Source organism: Artemia franciscana, chromosome 17 (assembly GCF_032884065.1).
Source record: "Artemia franciscana chromosome 17, ASM3288406v1, whole genome shotgun sequence".
NCBI lineage: Eukaryota > Metazoa > Arthropoda > Branchiopoda > Anostraca > Artemiidae > Artemia > Artemia franciscana.
The window spans coordinates 14,508,399-14,523,848 of NC_088879.1; the positions used below are offsets into that span (position 1 = coordinate 14,508,399).

Sequence of the window (15,450 nt, forward strand, 5' to 3'; positions counted from 1 at the left end):
AACAGTAGTATTTACACCTGTAAGACATGTAAATCTAAAGAGATTCATCGTTGGGGAGGACTTTGAGATCTTGCGAAAGATATAGAAATCGTAAAAAAATTAGAGATTTATTTTTGGAGAGGGGGGAGGAGGAATAGGGTGACACATACCACCTTAATCTGCTACTAGCAGATAAAGGTGGGGGGGAGGGTAATATAAGCATTATTTTTTAAAGCGACCTGCGTCAAGTTCTCACAATGATTATTTGAGATTGGTAGTTTTATTGAAATTTAATATCCTGATATCTGAGCCTTGACTGCCTCTCTATAAGGCTTGTTTCTTTGTAAGTAGCTCTCCTGATGCATGATACCTCTGTTCAAAATTAAGCTTCAGAGTAAATATCGATGCCAGAAATAAGGCGAAACGTTTCCAATTTCCTTAGACACGTTTTCCAATAACATGGTCAAGTTTGAGTCTTAACACAGGCCAATTGCCTCCAATTACGTACAGGGTTGGATTGTATGGTTAGGGCTTTCGAATTAAATTCGGGCTAATTTTTTCTACAAAATTGCATAGGCCAAATAAAACAAAGAGGGTTTTGGTGTAGAAAGGCAATGACGAAGAAAAGAAGAAACAACCTAGTGACAAAGGTGTTTCATGTAGCGTGTTCTTGGAAATAATAATTGTCATTAAGATTCAACCAAACAATAATTTATAATTACAAGAAGAACATTTTGAGAATGTCAAAAGAGAGCCTCAAATATAATGTCCTTGAAAAAAAACTACTTTTGAACGGAAGTATTCAGTCCCCTACCTTGAGCAATAAGGAAAATCACATTTTTACCTGGGTTTTGCGTTTTAACAGATGCATCTCATTTTTTTTCGTTTTGTTCTTCTCCAAGTATAATGTGTATCGACCGAGTGGTCGTAGAATAGTAGGATAAGGCTTATTTTTTACGGAAATGAAAATAACTCGTAACTTTTATAAGCAAAAAAGTACATCGCACCACAGCAAAGTGTCGTGTTCTGCCGTAAAACCACTTATACTCCAATAGGACCAAATTTGCGGAGAATGCAAATTCTGAGATAGACAACCAATTTTCCATGGTTCAAAACCCTCAACTAGTGGCTAATAGTTTTCCATTTTGAAAGCTAAGGATTATTGCATGTTACCATGGTTAAAATACCCCCCCTGTCTCCTTCTTTTCTTGCCTTTTTTCCCTAGGAGTGAGCGTAGCGAAGCAGGGGTCGTGGATAATGATGAGGGGGTGATTTGAACTGAAAGTAAAAGTTCTTTCTCCTTTGTGAAGTCACTAAAGAGATTACGTCCGATAAACTGGCATTTTCTATCACAGAGTAACAATTCTGGCCAACGAAAAGCTCTGTAAGAGAAGTTATTCAAAACTATAAATAATAAGAGGACTTACAACAGGCAATATTGAACCGAATGGCCAAGGAAAAAGAACCGATAGCAAAAGAAAATTAGGATTGATGACATCGAAGTAGATTTTCACGAAGGTGTTAGACTAAAAAAGATTAACTTTGACACTGCCATTGAAAAAAGGCTCTATTTAAAAGCAGGGAGAATGTATAGAGAATGGTTAGTTTATTTAAGCATAAATATCAAGCTATTTGCTTTAAAATCACCTAAAGTAATAATTCAGAGACAACTTTTATGTTATGACTGATTCGCGCTTTCATTTCTGCCCATCATAAATTTCAATTTTTATTGGTAGCAAGATGATTTCTTGTTTTTCTGGGCTGCATAGTTCAGTTAAATTTGGATAGAAAGCGGTTTCATTATTGTTAACAAGAGCTAAGAGCTCATGTGGCAGTTGTGACGAGGCAAGAAGAGCTAAGAGCCAAGAGATCATATGGTATGAGCTCTAGCAACATTCTATGAATCAATAGATTGATTTAAAAGGAAAATAAGAGGCTTAATGCCGGTCAGGATTTAAAATAAAACTCTGAGTCACGATGTCCTCCTAAATATCAAAATTCATTAATATCCGATCACCCACTCGTATGTTATAAATACCTAATTTTCCCTCTCACTTTAGCCCCCCAAATGGTCGAATCTGGGAAAACGACTTTATCAAGTCAATTTGTGCAGCTCCCTGACACGCCTACCAATTTTCATCGTCCTAGCACGTCCAGAAGCACTAAACTCGCCAAATCACGTAACCCCTTCCCCCAAAGAGAGCGAATCCAGTACGGTTCCGTTAATCACGTATCAAGGACATTTGCTTATTCTATCCACCAAGCTTCAGCCCGATTCCTCCACTCAAAGTGTTTTCCAAAATTCCCCCCTCCAACTCCCCCCAGTGTCAAAAGATCTGGTCGGGATTTGAAATAAGAGCTCTGAGACATGGATTCCTTCTAAATATCAAATTTCATTAAGATCCGATCACCTATTCGTAAAATAAAAATACCCCAATTTTCACGTTTTCCAAGAATTCCGGTTTTCCCCTCCAAGTCCCCCCAATGTCACAGGATCTGGTCTGAATTTAAAATTAGAGCTTTAAAGCGCAAGACCCTTCTAAATATCAAATTTCATTAAGATCTGGTCACCCTTACGTAAGTTATAAATACCTCAATTTTCAAAATTACCCCCCCCAATCCACCAAAGAGAGCAGATCCCGTCCGATTATGTCAGTCACGTGTCTTAGACAGGTTTTTATTCTTCCCATCCAGTTTCATCCTGATCTCACCGCTTTAAGTATTTTCTAAGATTTCCGGTTCCCCTCAACTCCCCCCCCCCAATTACGCCTGATCTGGTTGAGATTTAAAATAAAAGATCTGAGTCACGAGGTTCTTCTAAATATGAAGTTTCATGAAGATCCTATCACTCCTTCGTAAGTTAAAAATACGTAATTCTTTCTAATTTTTCAGAATTAACTCCCCCCCCCCCAATAGAGCGGATCCGTTCCAATTATGTAAATCAAATATCTAAGACTTCTGCTTATTTTTCCCACCAAGTTTCATCCCGATCCCTCCAATCTAAGCGTTTTCCATGATTTTAGGTTCCCTCACCCCAAACTCCCCCCACATTCTCACCAGATCCGGTCGGGACTTAAAAAAAGAGCTTTGAGACACGATATCCTTCTAAATATCAAATTTCATTGAGATCCGATCACCCGTTCGTAAGTTAAAAATACCTAATTTTTTCAGAATTAACACCCCCCCCCCCCAACTACCACAAAGAGAGCGGATCCGTTCGATGTCAATCATGTATCTAGGACTTGTGCTTATTTTCCCCACCAAGTTTCATCCCGATCCCTCCTCTCTTAAGTGTTTTCCAAGTTTTATGTTCCCCCTCCCAATTCCCCCCCCCCATCGATGTCACCAGATCTGGTCGGGATTTAAAATAAGAGCTCTGAGACACGATATCCTTCTAAATATCAAATTTCATTGAGCTCCGATTACCCGTTCGTAAGTTAAAAATACCTCATTTTTTCTAATTTTTCCGAATTAACGGGCCCCCCACTTCCTCCCCAGATGGTCAAATCAGGAAAAAGACTATTTCTAATTTAATCTGGTCTGGTCCCTGATACGCTTGCCAAATTTCATCGTCCTAGCTTACCTGGAAGTGCCTAAAGTAGCAAAACCGGGACCGACAGAATTTGCGATTGCTATATGTCACTTGGTTAATACCAAGTACCATAAAAAAGAAAGAAAAATTGTCGATTTGCCTTTTGTAGTTTGGGATTTTGTATCTCAACAGGATTTACATTTTCTTACCGCATTGTGGCTTGAATTTAAATTTTTCAAGGTTGAATGAGAGTCTTCTAGCGACTATAGTGCGGTAACTCTTAATAGCTAAACCATTATTGACTTTGTCATTAGCATAACAAAGAAATTGACTGTAGAGATTGGAGAAGAATAGAAATGCAAAACTTATGTGGGATTTTATTAACTGTACCGCAGTAGAGTGGCTGGGAGACTTATTCACCTTAAAAAACACCTTTGAACGGAAGTATTCAGTCCCCTACCTTGAACAATAAGGAACTCAAATAAGTTGAACAATACCTACAAAGGTATTGTTGAACAAACAAGTTGACAATGAACAAATAAGGTTCAAATAAGTTGAACCTACCTTGAACAATAAGTCAAAGCCACTATAATAAAAGATTGTAGAAATAAAGTAAATCCAATTCAGATGTAAAATCCCAAACCACAAAATTAATGTCCCCCTTTTTTTCAAAACAAAGCAAGCTTTTTTTCAAAACAAAATAAGCTTTTATTTACATACGTACTAAAAAAGCATGTTTCTCAGATTTTTTTTTTATCATCTATAATGTCATTTGTCGTCAACTTTGAAAGAGTGTCCCTAGCTACTCTGCTGTTGTAAATATTTGTATGATTTGCACCCTTGACTATGTCATTAATAAGGAACCATAGAGAAATCGGGGGTAAATGTTCTGTTTTCACATACTTATCCCATAGTCCCGAATTAGCACCGAATGACATCTATATTTCCTTATTGGAAAAAAAGCATAGAGGGTAGCACTTCCGGAACGAGATGGTGTTCAAAGTAACGGTCAAACTTTACTTCAAATCAGCGGTGACAATATATGATGAAGTGGGATTTACAAGATTTTTCAAAGATATTACATTTGCCTCAATCCTGACAACTACTAAGTAAAAAGGAACCTTGATAGTGCATCACTTCCGGTAATAAAATTGTTCGTTTATATTCAACCATCTTCCCTTTGTATCCATTCAAAGAAGTAAAGAGTTAATAAACTAAGAAAAAGTTAACATTTATTAAAGATAGGCTATCACCCCCCCCGTCTTGTCGTCATTGTTCCACTGGCAGATGAGTTCAAGGAATAACGCTTAGCAACAATTCACTAAATTTTTCAGGCGTTATCTTCAAGGTTTCACTACTTTTGACTGCCTCGTATAATTGCAAATAAATAGACGATACAGCGTTCACTGATGTTTTGATCACCTCTTTTTTTGAAGGGGGCAGTAACTTCAGATTTGTTATTTCAGGAGATCCAGAAAATATACTAGCATCAACGAGCCTCTCCTTAAAAGAAAAGACATTATAATAAGTTCAAAAGATTGAAAAGAAGAAAAAAAACTTCAGCCTAATATATGTTCAATGAAATTCTATGACTCTGTATTTAAAATTTATTCGACGAGTGACTCAAAGAACATTGTCCATTGAAAAGAATTGCGGTAGCTTAAAACGACCCAAATAGGTATACAAAATATTAGTGCCAAAGGCAGTTTGGTGTTTACACTAACGTCATACACAATATAGGAGCACGTTAAAAAGTGTTAACAGTATTATAATTAGATCCTTATTAGTGAGCACTTCCCTCACTGATCGACTTGTTCTTGTCCTAACCAGGACTCAGGCAGCTGCTTTACTTTTAAAACAAAATGGGTCAAAGATAAGGTCCTCCTTTTGATTACCTCTGGTACAGTTTGGTAAACTGCAGTAAACAGTTTGGCTAGCGCTAAAGGCAGCATGGTATTACCTTTATGTGCTTTTAACTTAACTTGGTAACACCACGCTGCCTTAGCGCTAGCCATACCATATTAACAAAAATTAAAATTTGCCCAAATCCCCTTTTTAGGGCAAAAATTTAACCAATTGTAGCAACTTTGGAAAGAATATAGAAGAACAGCAATCTACTATTTTAGAAAGTTGTCGTAATTACTGTAAATATCAAAATATGTCTACAACCTGATAGGGTTACAGAGGGTTTTCTTTAAGTCTTAGACTTTTCTTACCATTTTTGCATGACCTGAAAAATTCTGCAAGGATTCAAACCTACTGGCCCAGTTGCTAATTTAGGCCTGAAGCTCTATTCCTGTAAATTTGAGCTATCAAACAGAAAAAGTGTCAAAATTCATTTTAAATTCACTATAAGGGTAGAACGATGGCCTTGTAAAACTACTCTGTCTAGAACCTAATTTGAGTTACAGATTCATTACTGATACTTTTACTGGACTTTACAAACGTAGAAAATTGAATGAGGTGCCTAAACCGTAAGAGAAAACCTGCACATTGGAATTTTAGCGTTTTCAGTAATTTCATTTGAAGATATGTTGATTATTGAAAATAAAATTTATGATATTTAGTTCAACTAACAAGTTACAGGATTCAGCTTTGAGTCTTCTTAAAACTAAAAAAATTTAATAGTTAGATTTATTTTGCATTTTCCTTAAAGGTAAAATCCTGATTTTAGGAACCAGAATTATTCGAGAGTTGACCATCTAAGCTCGAAGAAACATTCATTTAACCCTTTTCTCTCTTTTTTAAATACCAAATGTTGAATCTTTTGCTACCAGATATTTTGGAAAAGAGCCACTAAAAGAATCATAAAACAAGCACAGAAATGAAGAGTTGTCCAATTCTTTTGATATATCAATTGGTATCAAAATTCCGTTTTTTAGAATTTCGATTACTATTGACCCGGGTCGCCCCTTGCTTTAGGCCTTACCTCAGTTCCTCCAGAGATACACAGGGCGTCAATAAAGCAGCCTTAAACCTTCCCTGAAGTGGGCCGGTTCGCAAATCTCCTCCTAATCTAGGATTTGACTCGTTTGAAGGGCTCTCCTGTCACTGTCATACGTCCTACGAAACATAGTCTTTGGTCTTCCTCGGTAATCAGTGCCTTCCGGTTGCCAGTAGAAGAGCATTTTCAGAAATCTACGATGTGGAATGCGAAGGGCATGTCCAAGGAACCACCATCTTTGTTGTATATAAACGGTGGCGACGTCTGGCTAGCCTATAGGGGGACGAGTCTCGGGTTTGTTGACATGATTTCTCCAGCTGAATCTTAGGATTCGGCGAGGGTATTTAGTCTTTCTTGTTCTGTAGTGTAAATTTAGGCATTGCATAAGTAGCTCTGGACTGACAAAACATTGCTCTTGAGCACCCTGAGTTTCAGCTTCTGCGAGTGAACAGCGAATTTCCGGACTGGTAGAAGCCTCTGAAATGCACGGATGGCTAGGGTGTTCTGGCAAGAAGTTCTCTTTTAGAGTCATGTTATTTAAGTCCAATTATTAAAGTCCATTACCTCCTCAATGTCTTCATCTCCTAGTTCAATTTCTATGGGCGAACTTCTATTTATCACGGCTTTAGTCTTGGGGGGGGGGGTTAATGTTTAATATAATCTTTCTTTATAACTTCGGTTAGTAATTTTTAAAGCTTCTACTTGTCAGATTCTATGAGCCCAACATCGTTGAAGAAATCGATATTCTGAAGACGCTTTGCTGCAGTTCAGATTCCATGTCTTTTTATCTGTCTAAACATATAATTTATGACTTGGAAAAAGAAAAGAGCTGACAGAACACACCCTTGCCTGACACCCTTCATTACATTTAAATAGCGTGTGGTGCCAATCAGGGATTTCAACACAGTATTCCTCTCTCCATGCATGGGAACTATAAGACGAACTAGCTTCACCAGAATCCCGTAGAGCTACAAGCCCAAACTCAATGTTTGACAATCCACTGAATCAAACTATTTTCAAAGTCCACGAAGAGTATCTGTAAGCGTTATTTCCATTCATTGGATTACTTCAGCATGATGTTTGGAATAAAGATAGCTTTTGCGGAGGAACATTTTGACTGAGATCCATGCTACTCTTTATGCAAGCAGGGATCAAGAACAGTTTGAAGTCATTCTAGTATTTTAGACAGGAAGAGCTCCATCGGGATAAAGGAAAAATTGATACCTCCAAAGTTGCCGCATTATTTTACTTTTCCACTATTGAAGACTTTCAATGTAGTTCCCACTCTCCAATCTTTGGGGTAACCGTCAGTGCCCCTTGGGAGTGAAAAGAATGATAGCTGAATGGCCAAGGTTCGTAGCAGACTGGATTTGATCAAGTGTCTCCCTGCTGATGATAGTTGAATTGACAAACATATGTAACTGTAGAGCTTTTGTGAATAGAACAAAGAGGGGGAGTTAAATCCCGGGGCGTAATTTGCTATGGGGAAGGGGGCAACTGCCCTCTCCAGAATTCAGTTTGCCGCTAAATTTAGTTTCTGCAATAAATATTGCCAAAACTTAGATAAGCTTGCTAACTAAGATCCAGAGAAACAGGTCAATTTTCTTTAGTATATCTTTGCCCTTATGGTACTATATAGTAAGTTTTTCATTTTTCACCGTCGTATTCACTTGATCTGAGAAAATTGGCTCCGACTTTGCCTCCTCCCCCCTCAGGATTTTTTCGAAATTACTCCACTGGTAAGATTGAAATACCGAGCTAAGAAAAATGCAAACTCTTTGGTGAAATCAAAATCTTTTCTTAATTGAATGAACAAATCATGATCACTGAATAAACTTTTCATTTTTCTGAGTCCAGCAAAAAGTTTTATTTGTAAGTTTTTGATGAAGTTACGCAGTAAATCTTTATAATAACAAGAGACTATACTCAATTCCTAGGCAAGTTTTTATAGAAACAACACTCAGATAGTCGTGCTTAGAAATTTTCCCACAAACATTAAAAATAAGGAGTGACTTATACTTACAGATAGCTGCGTCAGCGATGACTTGTCAAACCTTTTTTCGTTCGAATCAGGGCTAGAGAGGGCAGGCAAGAAGCCAGCAAGCCCAAAAACTTGTAAAAGCTCAGTTGTGTAGACAGCACTTACAGTTGCAATATGACGCGTGATCTGGGCCTAGAAATAAGTTACGGTCAAAGAGAAAAATTATTTTCTCCTTTAGATCTTTATGGGGACTATTCCGCAAAATTTCCTTGCAAACTCCCGACCTCGTGTTACCAAGCAAAAATCAGTCCCATTACGCTACTAGAGGACACAAAATTATTTTCTTGTTCTAAACAAAATAATAAAAGACCGGACAAAAAAAAAGTTTAACCAACAGATTCATCTTCAACTGGAGATGTGCGGGCCAGGGTTCGTTTAACCCATAAGACCATAACCCAAAAACACATAAAAACAACAAAAAAACCCGCCGAGAAACGGGTCTAGTCATGAATGAATAAATGCAACAAAAAAATACACAGAGATAATGTCTAAGGCCAGGCTGATTATTGGGCATTTATCTAAGCTCAAAAGAGGAGGTTTCTAAGCTCACCCGTAGCTAAGGATTATTAGACATCAATTGTTTCAGATACAGAACATGTCGACCGGTTCTGTGTTGCGTCATCAATCAGCCCAGTGTGTAAATTTCACATTATTTTAGAGTGGCAGCGGCAAGAAATCCGATCGGAAAAACGCCAAGTGTTACGGCATTAACAGTTTTAATCCATTTATCGCCTACTTTTGCTTTGTATACTTTTCCAATGATCTGGTATATAAAAAATCGACCTTTCCTGCTGAAAAATTAAATTTTTTTCAAGGATTGCAGATTACTATCACCGTATGATCAATGAAAATCTCAATTTTCGGGCCCCAATAGCCAATTTTCCTTCCTATTTCGTTTATAAAACAAAATCACTCTGTTTCTGTTACATTAAAGCAAACATTCAATCTGGTGTTGCCTAGCAGGCACGTGCACAAGTTTTTTTTTGTCATAGAGAGCAATAAAAAAAATCAAGGGAAGGGGGGGGGGACAAAAATAAAAACAAAGTTTATATACAAATTTGAATTACAAATGCTAAGAAATTCAAGAAAGTTTAGGATTTCAGAGGGGGAGGGAGGCTGGCCTACAATATCCCACCCCGTGTAAGCTTCTCTTGTCTAGCTTATCCTTTTTTTTGAAAAAAATCATTTTTGCCAGAAAACTAGCAACAATTTATTACTCAGTGTTTTATTATGAAGTCCAAGTTATAGGATGTTGGTTCTCGTTAAATTTAATCTTTCATACATACCTCAAGGGATCTCGTCTTTTCTTCAAGGGATCCATACAATACTGTTTTCTTGAGTAGGGGCTCTAACAGATTTATAGAATAAATGGCGTCGTCCATTCGGCTTAAAGCTTCAAAAGGCTCACTTACTATCGACAGAATCGGCTCTATTGCTGAATAAGAAATCTGAAAAAAAAAACAGATGGGATAACTAGAAACCGAAGATGTTTGGCCGGCTTTAAAATCTACTGTTAGTTTTAGCTATTTTCACTATCCTTAGTATGGACTTGGTTGTCTAAAAAAAAAAAAAAAAAAAAAAAAAAAAAAAAAAGTGTACTCAATGTCTGAAGGGTATTTCCCTTATTATAAGTTAGCTATTATTCACTATAAGAGAAAAAATTATTTTTAAGTGGTGCCAAAATTTTAGTTTCAGTGGAGGATTCAGAGACGTAGTCAGTTTTTGCGTCCAAGGATCATGAAATATCAAAGGTCAGAAAATTGTACCATATATTCCCTGAGTTTTTCGATGCATTAAACCTTAACACCTTTTCTTAGCGGGGAATCAGGCTAATAATTTACGCTAGGATTCTACGGGATTCAGGACCTTTCGATGAAACGATCAACTTGATCAGACCTCTTCTCTTCTTTTTCTTAAAATCATGTATAGCATATTGTTATCATCATCTCTTTCATGCTCATACCTACCAGCCTATATTTTTAAATGATTAGCTGTGCAGGGAGTTATTCGACATGGAATTTGACCTGTAAAAGTTCCAGTAAGTTCTCTGTAAAATCTTAACAGATTCATGTTGTATTCAAGAAGAACACACTTACCCCTTTCATTTCCTGATAAGATGAAATATCAAGGGAAACATTTATAGGAGTTTTTACAGACGCTTACTTAGTTCCTCCTACGCTTAGAGGCACAAAACACAGTACCAACATATCGAGATGAGGGAGGTATGATGAGGGACGTCCTGAGATGTCGACCAAGGGTTTTCTATTGAAGCCCTCACCAACTTCACCTCCCTCTCTAGGATCCTGTCCTAAGTTATTTGTGGTCTCCCTGACTTGTGAAGACCAGGAGGCATCCAGCACCGTAAACTGCGAGGTAGCCTTCCATCACTAATCCGTAGTATGTGCCCCCCAATAGATCCCTTGTGCACCAATTACGAAGTTTTGATTTATCTTATAGCTTTAGATTACAGCCGCTCATACTTGAATTCTGCACTTGCAGTTCTGAATGCCTAGATTGTTTCAAATTATTTTATTTTTGTGCTAAAAGTCAAATACAACAAAATAAATGTTCTTTGGTGATAAAATAAAAAAACGCCCTAATAGTGAAAACTAAGACTCAGCAACACAAAACGGTAAAGATAGATTTCATGGCAAGTAAGGAAAAATTAATCCCACATATATAATTATATTTAAATACTAATAAAAAAAGTCGTTTCTTTAAAAGTCTGTTTCTTTTGATTCTTATATTGTGACATGACACTTTTATTTTTATAAACGTAAATGTTGCTATTTTCCCCAAAAGGTTTCTATCCTCAATACGATTCTGATCAACTTTTAATATAGTTTTTCCCCCTTTTTCATTTGTGTATCTTATTTTTTTTTTAAATTTTGTTTATTTATTTTAATATCATAAAACCCGATCTAATACTTTATAAGAACGTAATTACTCAAAGACAGCTACAGTAACTTGGAAGATTTCAAGGCTTAACCATCAAAAATTTCGCTTTAGATAATATTTCATTCACAGAGTAATCCTCAAATCAATTGATAGGGTTATATTTGTCAATCAGGCTCTAAAGAAAGAGATGTTCTATTAATTTAGGTTTTATTTTTTAGATACACGGAGATTCATGCTCATCCTATGAAATTCACGTTAGTTATAACTGGTATACGTCAATTCCTTTTTATTTGTTCCTTTTTGTTCTGTGCATCGTCAATTATCTTGAATAGACGCACTAGCTTAAGCTTGCACAAAACCCCCTAGAATGAAGAACCAACTCAAAAAAAAAAAAAAAAAAAAAAAAAACGTAGAATAGACCTTGTATCTTTTGAGGGACAGAATTCACAATTATCTCACGGTTCACGAATTTTTGATAACTCATTATCCGTCAATATTTCTTTATTACTAAATAGTGAATAGGAATAATGCCAATTTACCAATTGCAAATCCGTCAATTCAATTTGGAAACAATATTGGCATTCCTGATTTTTTCTTGCCTTTTCTATCTCCTAGATTCGCTTCCAGGCTTTCTATTTTCGTAGTATTATTATTTTACATTATTTCCAGCATTGGCATACGATCAAAATAAGATAAAATAAAGCTTCCCTTTTTACCCCCTTCCAGGAAGTTCCTAGTTTCTTCAAATCCTTTCTTACGATCGTAAGAAAGATGAGTGGCCGAAAAGGACGACCTTTGACAATCTGGCTTTCCATTTTCATGACTTTTCATATAAGACTAGAACATTTTCAAGTCTTTCTTAAAACTTACCTTGCGAAGTTCGTCATCAGGTACTTGTTCCGATGCACTCAACGACCACAGTACAGAAGAAAAGGAAGAGAGAAACAACATGTATTCTGGAGGAGCACTCAAATCGCTCGGTGGAACTCTTAGAAAACTACTGATCTGGGATCCATATAAATTCAACTGTTCACCAATGCGCAATAAGCAAGAACTGCAAAAGTTATCCATTGCAACCAGAAATGAACATGCTTTTGGTAAGATCTAGATGAAAAAAAAATGCTTTATAAAGGTAAACTTTGTTTGACAAAAAAAAAAAAAATATGAGCCGAAATTAGTAAGATACTACTACTACGGTACTAACAAGTCACCTCAGTACCAAGCTGCCTAAGGCCAACACAGCTACGCACACTCGTCCTCCATCATAACCTATTCAAAGCCTCCCTCTTTGCACCTTTCCAGGAAGTCCCCATTTCCCTTAAGTCTTTCCTTACGACATCCCCCACTTCAACCGAGGACGAACTACTTTCCGTTTAGCCCTAGACGGTTGGCCAAAAAGGAAAATCTTGGACAATCTGTCATCCTTGATCCGCAGAACGTACCCTACCATTGAAACCTTTCTCTCCCTAGAAAGCGGGATTGAACCACACTTTTCGTACAGTCTACTGTTTGAAGTGTGACCAGTCAGTCGGTTACCCACAACAATCACTAGACAATTTTTCTGGAAAACATCTACCAAATCTTCCTCCGTTTTTCGGAGCACCCATGCTTTAGGACTATGTTTGACCACTGTCATTACTGTAGCTTCCAATATTCTAATATTGGTTCGCAAGTTTATCTTCATAATCTTCCAAACTTTTTTAACTGTGGAAAAACATCTTGAGCATTGGCTATTCTACTTTTAATATCTTCACTGTACCCATTGTCTTTGCTAAAAATACTGCCAAGGTAAGTGAAACTATGAACTTGACCGAAATTTTCGCTACCCAACATCACCTTGTCATCATCACTTATTCCTAGTCTTAGCGACTTAGTCTTCTTAACATAATTTTCCAACCTATTCTAGCACCCTGAACAGGCAAAATCTCTAAAAGTTCATTCATTTTTCTCGCACTTTCATTTAGGATACATAAACCATCAGCATAATCTAAGTTCAGGCAAGTTTTTCTTCTCCATTTGATTCCGTGTTCTCTCATTGCCTTTCTTGAGCTGCTTAATACCAAGTCCATCAAAATGATCCATATAAGTGGGGGTAGAACACAATTATGATTAACTCCTTGTTTATTACGAAACCAGCTACTAACCTCATTTCCTAGCTTAACGTCAGCAGTGTTATTCTCGTACATAGCACTGATCACTTTAATGTATTTGTCTGGTATACCATAAAGGGATAAGGCCTTCGCTAAAGCATTTCTATCAGCTGAATCAAACGCTTGCTCATCAGTTTTAGTCCTAAATCTGAGGACTAAACGTGCTGTATTTTCTATTTCTATGGCAGTTATATTTGAATATCAAGGACTAGCTAAAGTTTTTAAGTCTTAATATTTCTCAATAATCAATCAATCAATCAATTTATTTATTTATAATCCATCTACAAAAAAGAGGGCGGAACGCCCTTAAGATGGAGTAATAAGAGAAAAAAAAAGCTACAAATAAATACAAATCAACACAAACAAACAATTAAATGAGTAATGTTGACCATGGGTGAGACACTATCGACATAGAAGAACGAAAATCATGAAGCCTTTTATCAATAATAGATGTAGGAGAAACTAGGCGGAATTTGTTCATTAAGTAACTATTTCTAGTCCAAGGAGGGTAACTGAGAAGGAATTTAGCATAACGAAAATATACTCTACGAACAGATAGTTTCTGAGGTTCACTAAAAAACTGCCAAACCGGACAAAGAGAAAGGAGATGAGGTACAACTAGGCTATTATAAATTTTCGCAACAAGCATAAGCAATTCTCAGTTTTTTCTTCAAATTTTCAAGGGATAATTTCACAGTTTCTTTCATATTTTTTCCAATAGGCATTCCAAGGTAAACTAATTTTTGAGAAAGGGGAACTTGAACATTAGCTAATGATAAAAAAAATAGGGCCATTTGTCTCTTTAAAATTGAAAGCTACAGCAGCAGTTTTTTCAACATTGAAAGAAAGCCCAATATTTTTATATTCATTGTAAAGCTGATTAAACGCGTTTTCACATCCACTAAAAGTACGGCTTAGATTCAAAACGTCATCTGCAAAAGTTATTAAAAACAAGTTAAATCCACGGTGAATACAACTAAAATTAACAGAATTTTGGGCATTTAAAACAGAGTTATTAAATAAAGAAGGTGAGGTAAGGCCACCTTGACGGACTCTTTTCAAAATATCAAAAAGGGAAGATCCCCCCTTTAACTTCGCCTTAAGATGATGGTACATATACAGAAGGCACTTTCCTATACAAAAATTTACCCCTCTTTTATACGCTTCAAATAAAACTTGGGAAAAAATGCAAGAGTCGAAAGCACGAGCAACATCTAAAGCACAAAGGATAATATGGGATCTACTTCTTTCTGCATCAGCAAGAACATTCATTAAAGCAAAAAGGGCACGCTCCCGGCTAATACCTTTTTGGAAACCAAACTGGTGGGGTGGGATATAACATTTAGAAACAATTTCATCCAAAATAACTGACTCAAACAATTTAAAAATAGTACAAGAAACTGTTATAGGTCGGAACGAATTACACAAAGTAAAATCCTTTTTGCCTTTTTTCGGGATAGGGGTTATTTGACCAACTGTAAATTGATAAGGAACAACTCCGTTTTCAATAGACATTTGAAAAAGTAGAGATAAATGATTAAAAAGAAGAGCACTTGCATAATCAAAATGTCTGGCAGTAATTCCATCAACTCCCGCGGAATTTCTTTTCTTTAATTTTTTTACAATAAAACGATACATCACTTGGCTTAATTATAAATGTCGAAGGTTCGTGTTTTTTCAGACAAGCACTTAATTCTTTTTCAAATTTTGACTCAAGAGCAGGATCGGGAGAAGAAAACTCATGCTTATAATAATTTATCCACTCAGGCTCAGGAATATTATTTGCACTAATGTGTTCACAAGGTCGTTCAAATTTTTTCCAGAGCTTCGAAGGGTTCTCTGCAATTTTATGAGCGTTTTTCTCAATAAGATCAACCTTACGTTTTCTTAACACTTTAGCAAAAAA

The 15,450-nt window shown here is 36.5% G+C and overlaps 1 protein-coding gene across 1 annotated transcript in view; it reads right to left on the reverse strand.

Moving 5' to 3' along the window:
* Positions 1 to 4,576: 4,576 nt before the first annotated feature.
* LOC136037901 (conserved oligomeric Golgi complex subunit 6-like) overlaps positions 4,577 to 15,450 on the reverse strand; it is a 47,219-nt gene continuing 36,345 nt past the window's right edge. Inside the window, exons 8-11 of the mRNA XM_065720756.1 lie at positions 12,265 to 12,498; positions 9,783 to 9,944; positions 8,479 to 8,628; positions 4,577 to 5,014 (exon numbers count right to left, since the gene is read on the reverse strand). Of these exons, the coding sequence (XP_065576828.1) occupies positions 4,805 to 5,014; positions 8,479 to 8,628; positions 9,783 to 9,944; positions 12,265 to 12,498 (756 nt within the window). The 3' untranslated portion in view covers positions 4,577 to 4,804. The remainder of the gene's footprint in view (positions 5,015 to 8,478; positions 8,629 to 9,782; positions 9,945 to 12,264; positions 12,499 to 15,450) is intronic.